We start from the raw sequence: 20713 nt of genomic DNA on the forward strand, positions 1-20713 counted from the left end.
GCTTCTTTTGACAAACCTTTGATTGCGCTCTCCATCTTCTCCTTTCCCCTTTGTGTCTGTTCTTCAGGTTTATGGATAACTTGCAGACAGAGGTGTTAGAAATTGAGTTTCTGACCTACTCTAAAGGAATGACCACGATCAGCGAAGAAGACTTTGCCAAAATCCTGCTGCGCTTCACCAATGTGGAGAACATCAGTGCTTACCTGGAGAACGTCCGCCAGTGCATACCTGATGAGAAGGTACGGTGCAAGCATGTCTGCAGTTCTTTACTGGCAGAGGAGAACGCTGACATGTGATTACTGAAAATCAGTTTACAGTAAGATTCATTGGTTTTTCTTTAGATAACACCAGATGTTCAATTTCCTCTTCCTCCTCTATGGGTGCCCCCTGCCTTCCAGCCATCTAGAGTGTCCGTAATTTCCCACCACTGTCTTCTCTGCCTGAGGCTGTTGTGGCTCTCCACACTTCAGCGCTCCACTGCTTCACTTGACCACACACATGCAATCACACACACTTTACAGCACTTCAAGCTACATCTGAATGTGAATCTCTATCTATCTATCTATCTATCTATCTATCTATCTATCTATCTATCTATCTATCTATCTATCTACACATTAACCTATAGTCCTTATACAACCCAACTCTATTTCTGTCCCTCCCTTCTTTCCTTTTCATGCTGTGGAAGAAGCAGGAGGTTGGTCTCTGCCTCGTACGACACACAACCTGCAGTTACAATCTCTCAGTCTATCTGGCTATTTCTTAGGTCGCCATCTTTTTTGTTTCTCCACATAAGGGATGGCTAAGTTAAGACACATAGCGAGCCTGTTACTTTTCATTTTTCTGTGTATTTTTTTAATCTGCATCTGTTAATGTGAACCATTATTTTTGGAGCCCTCTCTTTCTGTCTTTAATTAATGGATCTTTTAAATCTATAATGTTTGTTATTAATCTAGCTGCCAATACAATAGGTTTAATCTTGATTCACATTCTTGATTCGCATGTGGTGGTTTTGCAAAGTCATTTCAAACTAGAAAATTGCTCTCATTTCCTGTATCTGAAAGCCAAACATCTTCACCATCACATCTACAGTGCCGTCTGAACAGCCAGCTACGTGTTGAATGGCTTCAGCTTGTTACTGTGTGCAGCTACTACCGGGTTATGACACACTGCAATAAAGCTGCTGTTAAAATTTTTCATATCATGCTCACACAATCCTGTCATTAATGACTTCTTATGTCATTAATAAGTCTATTTCATGGAATCTTTCTATTCTGAGTTGTTTCTTTTTTTATGTTGGTTAGTTATTATTTCAGATCTTATAGCTGATGTGACTCAAGGAATGACATATGCACGTCTGTCAAGGTGACTTTGGATGACAGTCTGCTCTGAAACAGTCATTATCATCATTTTTCAGTTCTCAAGAGAACAACAATTTTGTCTAAATTTCTCCCCTTAGTCAATGTCTGGGCTGGTTAAAGTGTTTTTGCTTCATTTATTTTTTCTGGTGTTTCAGGGAATCACCTTTGATGAGTTCAGGTCCTTCTTCCAGTTTCTCAACAACCTTGAGGACTTTGCCATTGCCATGCAGATGTATAATTTTGCTGCACGCTCCATTGGACAAGGTAGGAAGAAGTGGGAACTGGTGCTGCAGGCATCGAGGGTTTCTGCGTACACACACACTGATGCTGTGTTTTTTGCCTTTGACCTGGTGGTGCTCAGTAAGTAACCAAGACCCAAGACAAAAATATTTTACTTTCTCTCCAAACAGATGAGTTTGCGAGAGCTGTGTATGTAGCCACCGGGCTGAAGCTGACGCGCCACCTTGTACACACCATCTTCAAGATTTTTGATGTAGATCACGACGATCAGCTCTCCTACAAGGAGTTCATCGGCATCATGAAGGACCGGCTGCACAGGGGAGCCAGGGTGAGGAGCTGTGTGTCAGAGAAAACATAAAGACTAATGCCAGTTTTGGAAAAGTGCTTAAGTCCATTTGAAATAGAGGAGACTAAATCACAGCCATTTACGGCAAGGAGGACTTGACAAACATGCTTCTTTATCTTAAATACAACATCCAGCCTTGCCTCACCTGTCCCGGACTTCACACAATCCATGCATTTAAATTACAAGTACTGAAACCAAACAGTGAGATGGCAGGGATGTAAAACATTGTAAATGGCACAATATTGAAAAGGAATATTAGGAAGAGGCTAATAACAACTAAAGTGAGATACTGAAGTGAAGTCGTGGCTTTGTTGTCAAAGAGGTATACTGCCCTCTTGTGGTGTGTTTTGGTGCAGTACTACAGTTCAGAGCCTTTCATCAGAGGTGAATAGTTACAAGCCTATAATTTGGCTGTTGCTGCAAACATCAATAACATTCAAAACAGTAAACCTACAAGTAGTTCTATGTGCTTTCTTGGATGCTGTCTTGGCCTCACAGTCTTGGCTTATTAACAATGTTCTCTTTTTCCATCTCTCTCCTTCTCTCCCTCGCTCAACCTCCTCTCTTGTTGCCACACATTCGCCTGTGCTGCCATCATCTCAACACTCGTACCTTCTTCTCCAATCCCCACCCACCCCTCCCCCCACTCTCTTCTGCTTCTCCTGCATCTGTGTTCTTCCTGTCCCTGTGTTTCCCTCTATCATGATGTCTATCCACTGACCTCTTAGGGCTATAAAGCTGTGGCACGCGCCACCTCTTTTAGATCCTGCCTGAAGAAGGAGCTGGCTAGCAGATAAGTATCATCTCCAACCAACAACGACAACAGAAAAAGTTAGATGGAGGTCATCAAGTTAATTTACTTTCATTTTATTCTTGTACTTTATATCTACAGTTTGATAAGTAATAACAGCAGCAGCCACATTATTACTCAGCTATCCTTTCTCTCCTTTTTTTTTTTTAACAATATGACCTTGAATATGATTTGTTTTAGAGTCTTTTACAATTATTTGTCACTTGTATTTGCTGGGACTGGCATATTTTTAGTGTCACAACATAGTGTACCAGTAAGTGCACAGAGTTTCAAAACGGGATTCGCAGGATGTCTTCATTTTGGAGAACCCAGAATGTCAGAAAGCACAAAATTGCTTTCATGAATATTTTTGAGCTGTTGAAAACTTGTTTTCTCCCACTTCAACATTTTCATCCAGAAACAGGATAAGCTAAAGAAAACACACCCCTGAAATGATACTTATTAGTGACTGAAACAACATGTTTTCACTGTAGTTATAGTATAAATCACAGTTAAAAAGTACTGACTTCTGGCTCCTGTAATGACTTTGCATTCCTTTGCTCTGTGTTCACCAGGTGAAGGGCCAACACTACACTTCCTTCTCCAGCTGTGTTCGCTCTGAGGCCAGGAGACAGGTGCACCAGCTCTGGAGGAGGTACAAGGAGAAGTCGTAGAGGGGGACACAGACAGAAGGCTGAAAAAAAGCATGAAGGAAGAAGATAAAGAAACTGACCACTGACTTTGAAAGTCAGTGGCCTGAGTTATCAACACTTTATTTTCAGAGGCAGATCTCCAAAGCAGAAAATAACTCAAGAAGCATGACTGCACAGAGCTGACTGATGCTCTATATGCTGATAATAAGCAACACAACTATGTTTCCTGTTTGCTCAGTTATGTTAATCTGATCGCAGTCATTCCAAGTATGATTTACAGTTTTGAGGCAAAATAGAATTCAAATTCATCTTTATTGTCCAAGCATGGTGCTGCCACAACAGTGAGTAGATCATTATTGTTATTTTTATTTTGGATACATTTATTTTTTCTTTTTTTAAATTAAAAATGTTTTACTTAGCTCACTTACTCTGACTATATAGCTATAAGTTGTTGCATTTTTGAAGTTCTTCCAACTTACACTTGTATTTACTCAATGATTCATGTGATCACTTATCAAAACTGCTTTTTGTCTGTTCTTTTTTATCAAAACTATTTTTTTAAAGGAACAATTTGTTACACTACTGCACTACAAACTGTAACAACTAAAAGAGCACAACAATAATTCAATAACAAAATTAATGTGATATCCATATTAAACGAATAACAGAATATAAAGTATTAACATACTGCAGAACACTAAAGTTGCGGAATGAACTTTGAATATGCATTTTCAGCTAATTTGAATCAGTCTTTTTTTTTTCCTTTTTAAAAACTTTTTGATGTTTAATTTCATCTAACCAGTGTAGTTTTTTGCTTTTTATTGCACCCTAAGTATATATAAAACACTATTGCTACAGTTAGGAATTATATATTATCCTAATATTACTACAGCTTTTGGTATGTCTTTTGATGGATGTTATAGCATAAAACATGAAAGATAAGGAACAGAAATTTGTTTTAGTAATTTCAATATTTCACCTGACTGAATCCTCATTGTTTGGACCTGTTTTGTGTTTGAGGTAGCTGTCCATATGACACAGACTTCAACATAGGTGCCTTTTGTTCGTGCCCTTTGTCATTTGAAAAATATTACATAGCAAACCGGACTTGTCCAGCAGTTATTTCATCACTGTGTAGCTTTTAGCAGCAAGAGAGCCTCAAAACATGTGCAATGGTTATATTATTAGTACCACAGGTGATTCAAATCATACATCTCTTATTTGTTGTAATATATTAACGGATTCTTGAATATAATTTTTGGATGTCTTGGTGTTAAATAAGGAATATGATTTGAATATATTTGAATGAAGGAAGAAGTCTAGATGTGTTAGGAATGGTGGGTCTGTGCCAAGTTATAAACATAATGTAAATTGTTCTCATTATGTTTGCAATAAGTCATGTATTTGTCAAATCAGTGGACCTACTGAACGAGTTTTCATGCATGAATAAACTATTTTGGGAAGATATGCGAATTCCGTGGTATCGATTGAGCATGCGCAATGAAACCTTTACCACAAACACTTGTTAATTGACGAAGGTGGACATGTTACTCATGCTTCATCGCGTTAAAACTGGGGCTATTCCTCCAAGAAAGAACAATTTTGCTGCCTTTCCACGGTTGTGACATGGGTAAGTTGGATTTGTTAAAAAAAAAAAAAAACTTAAACTAAACTTAACTAATGTAGTTTTAAAAAAACGGAAGCGTATTCGACACCAAGGAGATGGAGCCAAAATGCTAATTAGCGGTTGATATTTTAGCAGCATTAGTCTTTTCTCGTCCCGTTCTATTTATTGCAATGTGTATTCGCTTTGTTGTCTGTTTGTGTTTTGTTTGTGTGTTGTTTACTAAACTTAAGAGGCAGAAAACTAAGCACAATTTCATCTGACGTCGTTAGTTGGCCTGTTGTACTGGGGTAAACTGTTACCTGGTGAAATGCTGCCCTCGCGTGTCGTACCAAACCAACCCCCGGTAAAACCGTCTGTTAAAAACAGGTTGGACTGTTATGGAAAGTATGTAGCGACCTTAGACCATTTCGTTCATGTATATGTTGTCAACCAAATCTGTAGATTTTGTCTGCATTTAATTTATATCGTTGGACGTGTCAGTAACCCCTCAGAAAGTGGCAGATTTAGTCCTCGATTTAGAGTTGTTAGCGGAATTGAACTTCTCATCTAGCTTTCTGTCAGGACCATTTTAAACGACGCACCGCTCAGTGTGTTTCTCGTGTGAAGCCAAATTTAAACATTTTTAATACTTATAACGTCGTCTTTGTTGCCTTGTCCTGAATTGCCTATAAATCCGATCAATGACCAAGATTTTACTTCATATATTTCCTCCAAAAATCATCAAAATTATAAAAAAAACAAGCGTCTGTGACTCATTCCGCAAAGCATTGTGGGCTTAATGATATTGAGCTTTAACATTAAATTAACAGATTTAACAGCTGTTTAAATTAAAGTTGTTTACCACGGTTTTATAAATGTTGTACTTTGTTTACGATTCAGTAAGTGATCGTTTCGATCATGTGTGGGACTAAGAGGAGACCCTGAGTGAGGATGGTTTTCCTGTGAATGGCATCCTTTTTTCACCCGGCTTCAAGTTAAGACTATACTTTCAGGGATCATTTCTATAGTTTCTGACTTGAGAAATGTGTTTCTAAAGTGTTTGGTCTCGCTAACCACGATGATGAGTCGTGATATTCCCTTCTGAGCGTGAAGCGGACATAGAGTAATGATTCAGTTTATATGCTCTTTGTCATTGATGACCGTTCTTTGCTTCCTAGTGGAGCATAGAGGGAGGGAATATGATCAGAGTGGTTAGGCATTGCTGTTCAAAAGTTAAAGTGAAATGAGTAATGGGAAGTAGACACTCAAACACATGTGTGTACAGTTATATAGTGATCTGTTCTATATATCTGAACTAGATAACTGTTTGTCTGAAATGTTATGTGTTACAGTAATTATTCAACAATATAACTTGAGTATTTTAGACACAAATTAAAAACATAGTAGTGTAGAGAGGTTGTCAGTCACTTGTGTATTTAATTGTGTACCCTTTATTGTACCGACAGATTATTATATATTATAGTCTTTGATGAACTGGTCCTTTTGTCTGTCTAGTGCTTAAACATTGCTTAATGCAGCAATTAACTTAAACAAAAAATATTAACTTAACCACCTGAATCAGCCTCAGAAGACAGAAATATAAAAGTACAATATATTCAGAGTTTGATGTTTCTTATCTTGCATTTTTCAGCAGTGTGACATTGGATGGCGATGTCACTTGGTCCAAAAGGTATGTATTTCTGGGGAGATTCACACAGCAACAGTATGAAAAGAAGGCAAAAGCATGGAGTTCAAACTCATCAACATCACAGACAACAGTGAGTTTATGTCCAGCCTTCTTTAAACCTCCCTCAATATTTGTAAAATTGAATATTTCTCTTGAAGCATAAAATAGAAATCTAGAGGTACAAATGCTTCAAAATTGTACTCAAGTAAAATAAGTTTTTTTTGTTTGTTTGTTTTTTGGTCATGTATTGTCATGTATTTCATCAAAACTCGGCAGTGTCATGCAGAACACCTCAAACATTCATTATTATAGCTGGAGTGACCAATTGTAACATATGTCCAGCAGGCCAGAGCATGTAATAAGAAAACTTCTTAACTTGTTAAATCTTAAATGTTTACTAAATTTGCATTAGGAGCTGATTCAACAGTTAGGAAAGAAAACATTTTCTAAAGAATTTGAGAATAAACAAAAAACCCTCGAAGGCTTTAAGGTAACATGTGTGTATACATATTCAGTTTTACTATGCAGCTCCCCAGTACTTTTCTCATTAGCTCTGTTAAAGTGGAGTTGAGATTGTCTTTTAATGAACTGTATTATTCTCATATGTGTTTACCAACATACTGTATAAATAAGCCTTTAACCTCCCATATGAAGGATTCATGGAATAAAAATAATTAAATGTAAAGGGTTTATATTAGTTTTTGTTATTAGATCTTCATTAGCTGTTACTTTGGCAACCTCTGGGTCCATATTATAACAATACAATATACAGGAATCAACACCCAACATTGCACCAGAGCGGCACAGTGATGCAGTGGTTAGCACTGTCGCCTCACAGCAAGAAGGTTCTGGGTTTGAGTTCAAGTTCTGTGTGGAGTTTGCATGTTCTCCCTGTGCCTTTGTGGGTTCTCTCTGCATACTCTGGGTGACTCTAAATTGCCCTGTCAGTGCGAATGGTTGGTTGTCTGCATGTTTTGGCCCTGCGATGGACTGATGATCCATACAGGGTGTACCCTGCCTCTCACCCAGTGTCAGCTGAGATAGGCTCCAGCCCACCCCCACACCCCCTGCAATTGCAGTAACTAGAGCTTTTACCATGGCCTTTGCAGTGGTGATATTGTTTAATTTCCTACACAAGTTCCAGAATGTGAAACTGTTTACAGTCAAATATTTACTCTACATGTAACAGTACTTGAGTTAACCACCTTTTTACTTGTTAACACCAGCTAAATCAAAGGTGCTACTAACTTGATGGGACCTCTGACAATCATTTACAAGTGGACAACAATTTGACAGCAACCAATTTGACTGGCTTTTTGTCTGGTAAGTGCTCTTGACCTTGTTGGTGTATTCTCAGATTTTTTCCGACACTTCAGAGGTTATATCGATGATCATGGACTGAAGTTAGGCTAACTGATGTCACTTAACATAAATGTAGCTATGAGTTGCATTCTACCTACACAAACGACCCTTTGGTGGTTTCCATGTTTGTTAAAACTAGCTGTTAGCTATTGCTATAACTTAGCATCACAGAATCTAATGGGTCACACATTAAACTAGCAACAACAAAACATTAAACTTTATCAGTGACACTATGGCAGAAATTCCTGAGTCATAGGATTTGTTGCATTATCAGATTAAACACGTGAATATTACTGTGACCCCGGTGTGGTGCCAGATTAGCATGACTAAAGGATATCTAGAATGGAAAGCGGCAAGTATAGCATGCACAAGTGTTTTTAAATCACTGTATTAATATATTTCCATACAAATTGTAGAGTTTGTTTACTGCTGTTTACTGTCAAATGTTTACCTGACGTTCTGCAGTAGCTTCAGTTATGCTTCAAATGGTTAACACTCAGGTTAGCTGGTTAGCTAACCAATGCTAAAGTTAATTCAGCGCTACCAGTCATCAAAGTCACCTGTGACATTTCGTAAACTTAAGTGGATAACAGCCGGATTCGAGTGTCAAAGTGCGTTACACTTGTGTAGCAGACAGAAGACACCTCATGATTTTGACTGTGATACCATGGAAGCTAACGTTAGAGCGTAGCATCGACTCAGCTTGCTTCCAGTGCTAGAAGAATGACGCTGGAGGGTTTGAGTAGCACTTTAACTAGCATCACATTAGCTGTTTGCCTTTGATGCCAAAAGTTGGGACGTTTTTCCGCTAATCTCAAACCGGTTTGAGACTAACCTCAAACTAAACGCCTAAAAAACTGTCTGGCCAACATGGACTCTACGGTTACCGCCAGCCGGTTCAGATGCTGCATTGAACCGACTCAGCCCTTATGTCAAACACGGAGCGGTGTGACAACAGAGCGATAAATGTTAGTGGGAAATATTGAACTTTTTACTCCACTTCATCTGACAAATTGTACTTTTTTTTACAGACTAAGATTCTGCAGGCAAAACATACACTGAGTTGACATAATCCGCTGGGTTAATCAATGCATGTGTAATTATGATCCAAATACATTTTATAATACATTATGATTAAGTATTATGAGTACTTTTTGTTCTGATTCTTTTAGGTACAGTTTGCTAAAAGTGTTTATGTACTTATACTTTAGTGACATATTCAATGCAGTGACAGCATTTTTATCTTGCAGTACTGCCACTTAAACACCTAGTGTTGTCTCGTCATGCACATTGTTTTTTGAGTTGAGACTTTCAGCCAACATGTATGGAAATTGGTCTGTGGTCCCATAGTATAGTTATAGTTAAGAAACAAAACAGCAACATGTTTTTGCAGGAACAATGTCCTAGTTACTAATCCACAACCTGTCAATGTTGTATATTGTTTTAAACTTTCCTTTTTCATGTAGTTTTCTTGCCTCTCTCTTTTTGTCCACCCTCCAGAGTACCTGAACTTCACCATGACTGATTTTGAGGTGGTGCTCACAATACCAGACCGAGGAGATCGCAAATCAAAATGTCTCTCCAAGGAGAAGGAGCAGTCACACACACCTCAGCAGTCAGTGCTGGCTCCTGAGGTGTGCTTTGGCTTGAAACAAACAAGAAGACTCCGTAAATGGTGTCTGAAAATCACCTGTGGCCCATATCCTTTCTTACTGCTGGAAGTATAGTCTGTCTGACCAACTGTGTAATAAAAATAATGACACAAACAGCTTTTAAGCTTGATAGAGTATCATACCTATTTGAATATTTGTCAGTATATCTAATGGATTCCTCTTCATATAATTCAGTCTGTTGAATTATATTGCTGAACATGACCTCATCCTATGTGTTTTGACCTTAACCTCTACCTCCACATGGTTGGATTATTTTTCCATTCTGATGGTCCTGCTGAACTGTGTGACACTGGGCATGTACGTGCCCTGCGGGCAGAAGAGATTTAACACTGAGGTCAGTGTGACCCCTGCTCTCCTATAAGTTAAGCACTGCCTGTGAAAAGTACCTTTACTGTTTCATAAAAAAACTAGTTTGAACACGGTTTCACTCATCACTTTGAAAACACATCACCAGTGTTTAGTATGTCTATTTCAGTGTTTAGTATTGCAGTGCAGCTAGACACCTGTGCTGTGATGTGAATCATTGGGTGTACGGTATATTGTGGTGTGGGACATAGTTGTCAAATTGTTAAAACAGATTGGTCGAGCTGGAAGAGTAGACTTTAAGTTTAAGTTAAGTTTCACTTCAGTGGCCTGGTTGTATCACAGACAACATTAACACTGCACCAAATATTTGACAAAGAAAGAGGCCATAATTTGAGACCAGATAAATTACAACATGAAAGGCTAATGATAATGTATTGCACGTAAAATACTTATTTTATATATATTTTATATTTCAAATTCTGCTTTCTGATGATAACACATCAATTTAACTATTTGGTAACTATTTCTGTTCCAACCAGTCTTTATTCTGGGCTTATGGATGTGCTCATTTAAAATTCAAAATGTTCCTCTTTATTGATTAGTAAACACTTACAACATATTACTGCTGTTTCTACTGTATGTTAAACCATACATTGTTTTTTATCATGTGTGGCCAGGTATTGGACGGTTTTATCTTTGCATACTTTACACTGGAAATGGTCATCAGGATGGTGGCCCTGGGAGTCTTTGGCTGTAAAGGAAGTTACTTTAGCAACAACTGGAACAAGTTTGATGTCTTCATCATCTTTGGAGAGTTAGTATCCCACAAATCTGTTGTCTGTGTTTTCTCTTTCATCTGTAGATATATAGTTTCACCTTAGGAATACAGCATGTTTATTTTTCAGTTTCTCCAGGGTTAAAGACAACATGCTCAATCATTCAGGCACAAACACAGCAGGGCTCCTAGTTTCAAATTGAAGAAACAAAACAGTTTTGACTATATTTTAGTGAAGACATCCTACAAAAAAGGTTTTGAACCATGAACCTCTCACGGCTTGTTTATAAACAGACTGTTTTCATATTCACTGTTAGAATGTGTGCACATATATATATATTATATATTTTTTAAAATGTTTCTGTTTCTGTCCATACCTTTTCGTTCAGGGTGTTGGACTATTTTCTGGAATTATTTAGCATCCACATACAACTCTGTCAGGTGCTCAGACCAATGAGACTCATCCGCAGAGTCACAAGTAAGTTGAAATTTGAACATGTGAAGTCCTCAATGAGAACACAGTCAGTTCAGTCTACTTCTTAGCACATTATAGCCATCCAATTAGTGCAGTGGCTTAAAGTTAATATTAAGTTTAAATTGATTTGAACTTAAATTGGATTAAACTGTTCAAACCAGGATCCCAACTGATGATTAATTTTCTTTAATTCAAGTAATCAGTTGAATTGTTTCAGCTCACACATTTTTCTCAAAATAATCATTATCATTTCTGACAGCATTGTCATTTGTTCATCTGTGCAGGTCTGCGAAATCTGGTGACAATACTCCTGGACACCATGCCAATGCTTGCAAATGTTCTCATCCTCTACGTCTTCGTCATCCACATCTTCAGCGTTGTGGGAGTTCAGCTGTGGGCAGGCCAGCTCCGCAACCGCTGCTTCCTCGGAGAGGACATCCCCAAGTAAGGAATTTTACATGGTCTGCTCTTCCAGTATACTCTCTGAGCTGCCTGAGCAAGACACCAACTCACATCTCTCTAGATAAGAACATCAAATAAATGCTTATTCTTTCTCTATCCAGAAAGTACAACGTGTCCTTGAGTCCGTACTTTGTGTCCAAGTATGGTGAAAAAAGCCCATTCATTTGTTCAAATGATAACAAGTACGGGATGCGGCGGTGCCACGATGTGCCACCTTACAGCAAGGATGGGAAGATTTGTTCACTGGCTGTGAATGAGGCTGTTGCTGGTACTAACAGCTGTGTGAACTGGAACATGTACTACAATGTCTGTCGCACTGGGGACCACAACCCTCACATGGGAGCTACTAATTTTGACAACATCGGCTATGCCCTGATAGCCATATTCCAGGTGAGACAGGCTTTGCAGAAATACATTTGGATGTGGACACATGGAAGCAAAAGCTTTGACAGGCCTCATTTACCCACTCTGTCATCCTCTATCATCTATCCATGATTTATCACTTTCCTGTCTTGTCCTTTAGGACATAGTTTGGTATTTTGTCCACCTTGTTTTTAAAATGTTGCTACATAGTAATATTTTGTTTTCATCATTTTCTGTCCTCCTCCTGCAGGTTGTCACTCTGGAAGGATGGACAGAGATCATGTTCTATGTTATGGATGCTCATTCCTTCTGGAGTTTGGTGTTTTTTATACTTGTCACCATTGTAAGTAGAAACTTGTCTTTGTTTTTGTGTAAGTATTTGACCATGTTTGACCAAGTCTCATAAAAACAACCTCAAATCTAAATTATGTTTTAGTTTTCTTCCATGCAGGTAATTGCTGTGGTTGGCATAATAGTCAACAAAACTGACCACTGTGGTAGATCTTTTGTTGTTCTGGAAAGCTGCTTAATTAACAACACTGACAACAGTGACAACCCAGTGGCAAAAGAGCTGAATTTTCACTGTAATCCTGGCTTGTCATCACTAAATCAGACATTTCTACTTTGTTATGTCAAGGGCCAAGAACCCCATCAAAATTTCTCTTACATTACACTGAGGCCAGTAATACTTAAATTATTTTCAAATTATGCCCATGTTGCTGGTGCAGTTTCCTTGAAGCAAAGTTTTTGAACTCTTGCTCTAAATAGCCACACTTTACTTCTCCAACCAGATGGGCTCCTTCATCATGATGAACGTGTGCGCGGTCGTCATTGCCACACAGTTTTCAGAGAACATGGACAGGGAGACAGGAAAGAAGCGTGTTGGTGCTATCGCACAGATCTGTAACAAGTTGATCAGCTGGTGGAGGAGGATCAGGTCAGATAGTTTATAGGCTGTGTATGCAATTAAAACATGTACATGTCAGATTTATAGTTTGCAGTGATATCTGGTGGTATAACTATGTAAGATTATGTTAGATGTATTCTTCATTTGAATAAATCTTCCAAAAGTTTGATTCTCAGGATGAAAGTAGATGTAAATGGAGGCATTCAGGTAGAGAAAATGATTATTGGGATTGCTGTTTAGTTTCAGGAAAAAGGTTTAAGTTTGTATTTAAAAGCAAACACACATCAACATATATGCACACTACCAGAGCAAGACATTATGTCCTAATTTAACTTGAAAACCCTTGTGGTCCATCTTCAGTTATTTATTGTCATTCATGTCATGTCTTTACCAACAGACTTTGTAACAAGGTGCACCCCAGTGACAGCGACACTGCGCTGGTAGGACTAGTCATCATCTCAGTACCATGGGCAACAGCAGCAGCAGTATTTTTGTCCCACTAACTGACTCCCCTGTCTTCCAGGGTCAGGCCTGGATGCCATTCAAGAGAAAACTTGAGAGGACGGTCAAAAGCAAACGCTTCGACCAAGTGATCATGTTTGCTGTTTTCCTCAGTATTGTCACCATTGCCGTCGAACACCATGGGCAGGTGAGGAGCAGAGTGTTTAAGAGCCCAAAAGAGGAAAGCAGAATGCAACATTGACTACTTTATTTTTCTTTTATTCCTTCTCATCATTTTTTCTTGATTGCTTGTGTTATCTCTCCTCCCTATCCTCTCTTTGCATTTCCCATTTCTCTTGTTTATGGTTGCTCCCTACCTCCATCTCTCTCAATCTGTATCTCTCTTCCCTTTGCCCTTTCTTGATCTCTCTCTTTTGCATCCTCCTTCATCTTCTCTTCCTATAGCCTATGGCGTTGACACATATGTTACACATCAGTAACATCATCTTCACCCTCATATTTCTTGTGGAGATGGCCTTAAAGCTGCTGGCCCTCTCTTGGGGATACTTCAGGGACCGAAACAACATCTTTGATTTTGCCATCGTCATCATCAGGTAATATGATCCCATACAGTCTGACTTTAACCTAATTACTTTGTTTCTTTCACATTGGAGGTGGATGACACTGATTCAGCAGTGTGTGACTTAACAGCAGTAGTATAATTAAAATCAGGCTAGACTTCAGTAATATTAGCACCATATAACCTAGAATCTCAGCAGCTTGCAGTATATTAAATACATGGTCACAGTTGTCAGACACAAATTGCTAACAGCAGATTAAAATGTTGTTTTCGTGTTTTTCAGTTTGTGGGAGATAATCGCTAAAGCTGATGGCAGGCTGTCAGTTCTGCGTGCGTTTCGTCTGCTGCGGTTTGTGCGGCTTGTTCACTTCCTCCCTTACCTGAAGAGACAACTGCTGGTGCTGAAGAGGACGATAGAGGAAGCAGGCTCGCTCTGTGTGCTACTGCTGTTCGTCACTTTCATTTTTAGGCATGTACACACAGGCACACACACACGAATCCTTACTGTCCATATGTCTGTTTGTAGATGTCTGTGATGTCACTAATAATCATTATCACCCATGATATGGTCACATTGAAATGATTTTGACTGTGTTTCCTTGTTTCTTTGTAGTTTAATGGGTATGCAACTTTTCGGTTGTACATTTACCTTTGAGTCGCACAATGGTCACACCATCGATGACCGGAAAAACTTTGACTCCCTACTGTGGTCCATGGTCACTGTGTTCCAGGTTGGTTCTTGACTTTCTAATTTGTGTCCGTTAACATTGTATTCCATCATCATGAATTATTTTGTGCATGATTTCCATCTGTGTTTTTCTCTTTTATGAAATCCATCAAACTAGATTCTGACTCAGGAAGACTGGAATCTGGTGCTATACAACGCCATGGCTGCCACCTCCCCATGGGCTGCTTTCTACTTTGTTGCCATCATTGTGATTGGAAAACATGTTATTCTCAATGTACTTGTGGGGATAGTAGTTGAGAGCTTCCAGGCCAGGGTAAGGACCTTTGCTGTAGTTTTCCTCAAGATATTGTACTGTTGTATAATTTATTGAATAACACACCCAGCACGGCATTGAGATATGGCACACTCACACACTTGTATACACACATGTGGTAAACTGTATTTCGTCTCGATTTTAGCGCTGCTTAAGTCCTGATGAGTCCACCAGCTTCACTTCAACCAGCCTGAGCTCTGAGAATGACAGGTCACTGACAGATAGCGGCAAGACAAATGTAAGTTCCTCAGAGTCATAACCTCCATATTCTGGTTTTCGTATCTACTGAGGGGTGTCTGAGATAGTACTTGTGGCGAGTGATTTGTTTACCTCTGCCTTGTTGAGATAATAGTTAGTTTGGAGAGTTAAGGTGCTGCACTTGCTCAAACATAACCATGCTCCACTTCACACCTTTACTCAATTCATGTAGTTCCATTTGACATTTTTCTAGGGCTCCTCAGGACCCAGTCACGACTCCTCTCTCTCTCCCTGTGGGTCCAGCCAATCCACAGCGATGGACTCTAAACCTACAGACACAGGCAAGGACAATGTAAGTTCCTAAGAGTGATAGTTTGGGACTCCAGCTTTCAGTACTTGGGTGAATTTCACAAGGTTTTATACACAATAATGCAGCAGTAAGAGATGTGATCAACCGCACTTCAGATATATATATAAAAAAAAGAAGTCATTTTGCCTCTGTTCTTCCTAGCAACATTTTGCTGGTGCACCACACCTCTTAAGGGTTGCTGGTGGTTCACAAAAGAGAGGTGACTGATGTGTAACTATTCACCTCTGTAGAGATATTTGAACTGGATCCAGAAAGTGCTGCACTGGTGTAAACAGCGTGAGGACTGGTCGTTCTACATGTTGTCTCCACAGAACAGGTAAGTCTCATACACATACACACACACACACACACACACACACACACACACACACATTTTCTTGGTTTTCAGCTCATCTTTTAGCTGACCACTGCTATTTGCGCATGTTTGCATTTAGGTTCCGTATCTTTTGTCAACGTGTGATCTCTCACAAGATGTTCGACCATGTGGTCCTACTCTTTATTCTCCTGAGCTGTGTCACCATTGCTATGGAGAGGCCTGGAATAGACCCTGAAAGCACAGTGAGAGACACACATATGACCTACATTTACTTTCACACTAGAGATGGCTATGCAAACCCTCACAGAGTCAAGACACACACTTACTTATCTAGTACAATAAATATAGAAAGATGCTCATGCACAAATAGTATAATTGTACTATATGCAATATGAGATTAGACAGGGCAAATACAAGTTTGATTACATATAATATTAAATGGTTAAAACACAGGTTAAAATGATAAATGCACACAGGTTAAAATGATAAAATGAATTCCACTCTGCCCTTTAGGAGAGATGGATCCTGAATTATGTCCCGCTATGTGTTCTCTGCTGTCTTCCTGGTAGAGATGCTTTTTAAGGTAAATGTCAGTCTTTTCTTGTCCACAGAGGTCTATAGTTAGTATGAAATAGAATTCATATTAACAAAAAAGTTATATTATTGCTGAAAATTACAGTTACTTCATGCTGAACTGTGAATGACCTGTCTGACCCTGCTGGCTCGAGATCAGATATTAGAATTAAAGGTATTATCCAGTAGAGAGTAGAATTGACAGTCATTTCAGTTTAGACTGGAGTACATAAAGAGGCCATTTTGACAATTCTTGAACTTTGTTCTGATTTTGGACCACTTAGAAATAGACTGTCATGTCATTATCAGGAGTTTTTTAAATAATCCACAATGTTTAAGTTTGTATTGATGTGTTCTTGCTTTCACACCAGGTTCTGGCTCTTGGTTTGGTGTTTGGGGAGGAGACCTACTGCCGGTCCTCCTGGAACATCATGGATGGTTCCTTGGTGGTTCTGTCTTTAGTCCACATCGTTGTCTCTCTGGTCAGTACGGGCAAAGATAACATACTGGGCATGCTCAAAGTTCTACGTCTGCTACGCACACTTCGCCCACTGAGGTACATCATCATTTCTGTTTTCCAGTTGTGTAGGTTGATATTATTAAGTATCCCATTTTATTTAATATTTCATTTTTGGGTTAGTTGTGTCTGTAGGTGCATGTGCTGGTTTAAAACAATATCTGTTTGTTTACATTTTTGTTCTCCAGAGTGATCAAGCGAGCCCCAAAACTGAAGCTGGCTGTGGAAGCTCTGATCGCCTCAGTGAAACCCATTGGGAACATTGTTCTCATAAGTTGTGCCTTCTTCTTTTTCTTTGGTATCCTCGGGGTGCAGGTAAATGGGCATGTACACACACACACAGTAGATTTCTCTTAATCGAATTAACAATGAAGATATTAAAATTAAAAACATGACCTGCTTTTAGCTGCGCACTCACAGTAAACACCTCCTAAATACTCCTGAAAATGAAGTAACTGTATAGATACTCCGTCCTATAGATCTTTCCGTCTTCATCTCACACAAACACTATTATTGTCACAGTTGTTCAAAGGAAAGTTCTACTACTGTGAGGGTCAGAACACAAGGAACATCACCAGTAAGACTGACTGTCTGTCGGCCAACTATCGATGGGTACGGAAGAAGTACAACTTTGACAACCTGCCTCAGGTACAGCCTAATGCACTGATGATGAGAAAGGGAGTAGGACCCAGTATTGAATTATTCATTTGCTACTGAAAAATGCTCTCTAACATTGTAAAAGGTTGTGTGTTTGGTTACATAAGTTTGTATGTTTGTGTGATTTCCAAAAAACTGCTTAACAGATTGCAGCAAAATTTGATAATGAACTATGATTGTGCAGAGGCAAATTTTTCCAAGATTCCTTAGTTTAAGATGCCACCCCCATCATCTCCACTTTTAATCTTTGGCAAAACTGTTTCAACACCCAGTGTGATATTTTTAAGTGTTTTTTTTTTTTTTTTTTTTGGTAATATTCCATACCATTTCCCTAATTGGTTACCAGTCTTGACAAAGACCTTCAATTACTTTGAGCAGTTACAAAATTTACATGATACAGATACATGCACATTTACTTTCACTTTGTATATTACAAGATGCAGATGTAAATTAAAAATATCCAGGCATGTTTTATTATTACAGTAAAAAATTAAAAGAATTGAATGGTGCTGGATGCCGTATGCACTCTCTTAGTTATTGTAAGGGATTTCTACTCTGTAACAACACTTGGGAACTAATAATATTAGACTTAACAGTTATTTCTGTGTTTCCCATTCAGGCTCTGATGGCCTTGTTTGTGATGTACTCTAAGGACGGCTGGGTTAACATCATGTATGATGGGCTGGATGCAGTGGGAGTAGACAAACAGGTATATTTTGCTGGTGATTAACCTGATGTATCTTTTTACACTGTTCTGTACATGGTTAGGGAACAATGGATAATGGACACTTGATGTTCATAGTGATGGATTACACAACTCTGGCAAGTTTCATGGGTCTGCTAATTAATTTATGGTACAGAAATAAATTTGAAACTACTGTTTGCAACAGCTGAACATAAAATTCAGCTAAATTTTCACAACTGTAAAGTGTGCACTTCAGACACCAGTATAATTATTTTTCTCCTGGACAAGAAAATAAAATCGGATGTCTCTTCTCTTCTTTTAGCCTATGAGGAACTACAACGAATGGATGCTTATCTTCTTCATTTCCTTCATGATTATGAGCTTCTTTCTCCTCGACATGTTCATTGGTGTGATGGTGGAGACCTTCCACCAGTGTCAGCAAGGAGCAGAAACAAGGGGATGAAGCAGAAGAGGGAAAAGGGGTATTGCAAGACCAGGGCAGGGGTAAGGAGAAAGGAGGGTGTTTCTGATCATTGCATTTTAGGTATTAAAAATAACTGGTTCACTCAACCTGCTGCAGAACTGTGTGAATAATAAGGATTTATTATTACAAGTGACTTCTTTCACTTACAAGTAAGTGATTTGTTGTTGATGTAAAATGTTGATTAGAGCAGCTTGAAATGTTTTCGAGCGTACATACATACATAATTACATAGATGTCTCCCTTTGCTCTCTGTGTGGACACGTGTGTTCCAGAGCCTGAGCAGCCATATTACACCAATTACTCCCCCCTCCGTCGGTCTATCCATACCCTGAGCACCAGCAAGCTCCCTGGACATCTTCATGACTGTCATCATTTTCATCAGTGTCTTGATGATGGCTTTTGAACATTATGATCAGCCTCTGGTAATTCACACACACACACACACACACACACACACACACACACACACACACACACACACACACCAAGCACAAATGTAGTCACTGTGTATAGGATTTGCAAGTTTAAAACTGCCACGCAAAGTGAATTTGTATCGACTGTGTGAGGAGATGAAACTAAAGCTGTGTGTGTGTGTGTGTGTGTGTGTGTGTGTGTGTGTTCAGTATATAGAGAAGCTCACAGAGTACTCCTACTATGTGTTCACCGCCATTCTGATCATCGAAGTACTGCTGAAGCTTGTAGCTTTTGGCATAGTGAGGTTCATACAAATCAGGTAACACTCTGAAATGGGTGAGAATTTAACTTCTTTATTTGCTTTTGCATGTTAGGTACTGTAAGAGAGTTAAGTGTTGACATTTGTGTGTGTGTGTGTGTGTGTGTGTGTTTAGCTGGAATATCTTGGACGTCTTTGTGGTCTTGATTTCCATCATCAGCATCATTTACAACGAAATAAAAATGACAGATGCAATTCCCTTTAATCCCAGCATCCTCAGAGTCTGTAGAGTACTCAGACTGGCACAAGGTACCAACGCATCCTAGACAAAGTGAAATCGTATCAGCTCTAAAGATGTCTTTAGGTGACAAATATATAGTAATGTGTTTATGAGCGTTATGTATGCACATATACAAAGTTATTCATGGCAACTCCTGTGTCTCTCTTCAGTGCTGAAGGCCAAAAAGATACGAGTTCTCCTAAAAACCCTTATCAAGACGCTATCACAGGTAAACGCAGACACTGTGGGGTTGATTTTTGTCTAAATTCAGTATAAATGTAAAATGTAATGTAAATGTAAAAGTGAGTGTGAATGGTTTTTTATGCTTGAGTTGATGAGTATTTAAATGTTTGCTTTATTTACAGTATTACAAAGTATCTCTGTCTGTGCCCTGTTTGCACACTACAAACTTTACAGTGGTGTTGTACACACCAGTCAGTTTTATTAATAAATCTGGATTTTAATAAACACCAAACACAACATATAGAGCCTAATTTTTGGCTGTCATAAAACAACAAATGGAGGAAGTATTGCGTTTGCTTGAACAGGCAACAGCTGCAACAGCAAATTACCAGAGAAAGAAGAGAAGAGATTAATTCATAAAACAGTGTTAATTAGGAATTAAAGCCCATTTGTAATGATAGCCCGTTTCAAGTAAAGTTTCCTGTTAGTTGAGGTAAATAAAGGCGCCGGTGCTTGTGTGTGCATTTTGTTTTCAGGTTGGAAATATTTGTCTGCTCTTCACATTCTTCTTTTTCATCTATGCTGCGCTGGGAGTGGAGCTCTTTAGCAACCTAGGTCAGTCTCTCTCACACACACACACACACACACAACACACACACACACACACACACACACACACACACACACACACACACACACACACACAGGCTTACTGCAAAGAATCATGGACCCAGAGCCGAACCCATGTT

The 20713-nt window shown here is 38.9% G+C and overlaps 2 protein-coding genes and 1 non-coding gene across 8 annotated transcripts in view; all 3 read left to right on the top strand.

Annotated features, from left to right (window-relative positions):
• The window catches only part of micu3a (mitochondrial calcium uptake family, member 3a), a 28847-nt gene extending 23992 nt beyond the window's left edge, over positions 1–4855 (top strand). For 4 of the 6 annotated variants that reach the window (XM_051070730.1, XM_051070733.1, XM_051070732.1 and 1 more), the window contains 4 exons: positions 68–239; positions 1517–1625; positions 1772–1929; positions 3313–4855. In XM_051070730.1, the coding sequence (XP_050926687.1) occupies positions 68–239; positions 1517–1625; positions 1772–1929; positions 3313–3411 (538 nt within the window). In that variant the 3' untranslated portion in view covers positions 3412–4855. Of the gene's footprint in view, positions 1–67; positions 240–1516; positions 1626–1771; positions 1930–2675; positions 2745–3309 lie in introns of those variants that run through there. The other 2 variants (XM_051070731.1, XM_018679700.2) reach the window with 2 other exon arrangements.
• A 43-nt stretch (positions 4856–4898) lies between these two features.
• LOC108885377 (voltage-dependent T-type calcium channel subunit alpha-1I-like) lies at positions 4899–20660 on the top strand. The gene is given in 31 exon segments (XM_051070735.1): positions 4899–5020; positions 6648–6774; positions 7910–8006; positions 9546–9743; positions 9958–10052; positions 10702–10838; positions 11189–11277; positions 11559–11718; positions 11838–12126; positions 12350–12442; positions 12891–13036; positions 13404–13446; positions 13530–13655; positions 13913–14061; positions 14311–14496; positions 14641–14758; positions 14873–15028; positions 15174–15266; positions 15480–15578; positions 15827–15912; positions 16031–16154; positions 16426–16443; positions 16445–16495; positions 16857–17041; positions 17191–17317; positions 17525–17650; positions 18279–18368; positions 18667–18848; positions 19101–19250; positions 19952–20010; positions 20501–20660. Coding segments are annotated over 25 exon segments (3108 nt in total). The 5' UTR covers positions 4899–5020; positions 6648–6774; positions 7910–8006; positions 9546–9562; the 3' UTR covers positions 18808–18848; positions 19101–19250; positions 19952–20010; positions 20501–20660.
• On the top strand, positions 5994–6209 carry LOC127142527 (small nucleolar RNA U3). Its single transcript, XR_007813342.1, has one exon. It is a non-coding gene; the product is annotated as a small nucleolar RNA U3 (small nucleolar RNA).
• Positions 20661–20713: the final 53 nt, after the last annotated feature.

This window comes from Lates calcarifer, linkage group LG5, assembly GCF_001640805.2.
Source record: "Lates calcarifer isolate ASB-BC8 linkage group LG5, TLL_Latcal_v3, whole genome shotgun sequence".
Taxonomy (NCBI): Eukaryota; Metazoa; Chordata; class Actinopteri; family Centropomidae; genus Lates; species Lates calcarifer.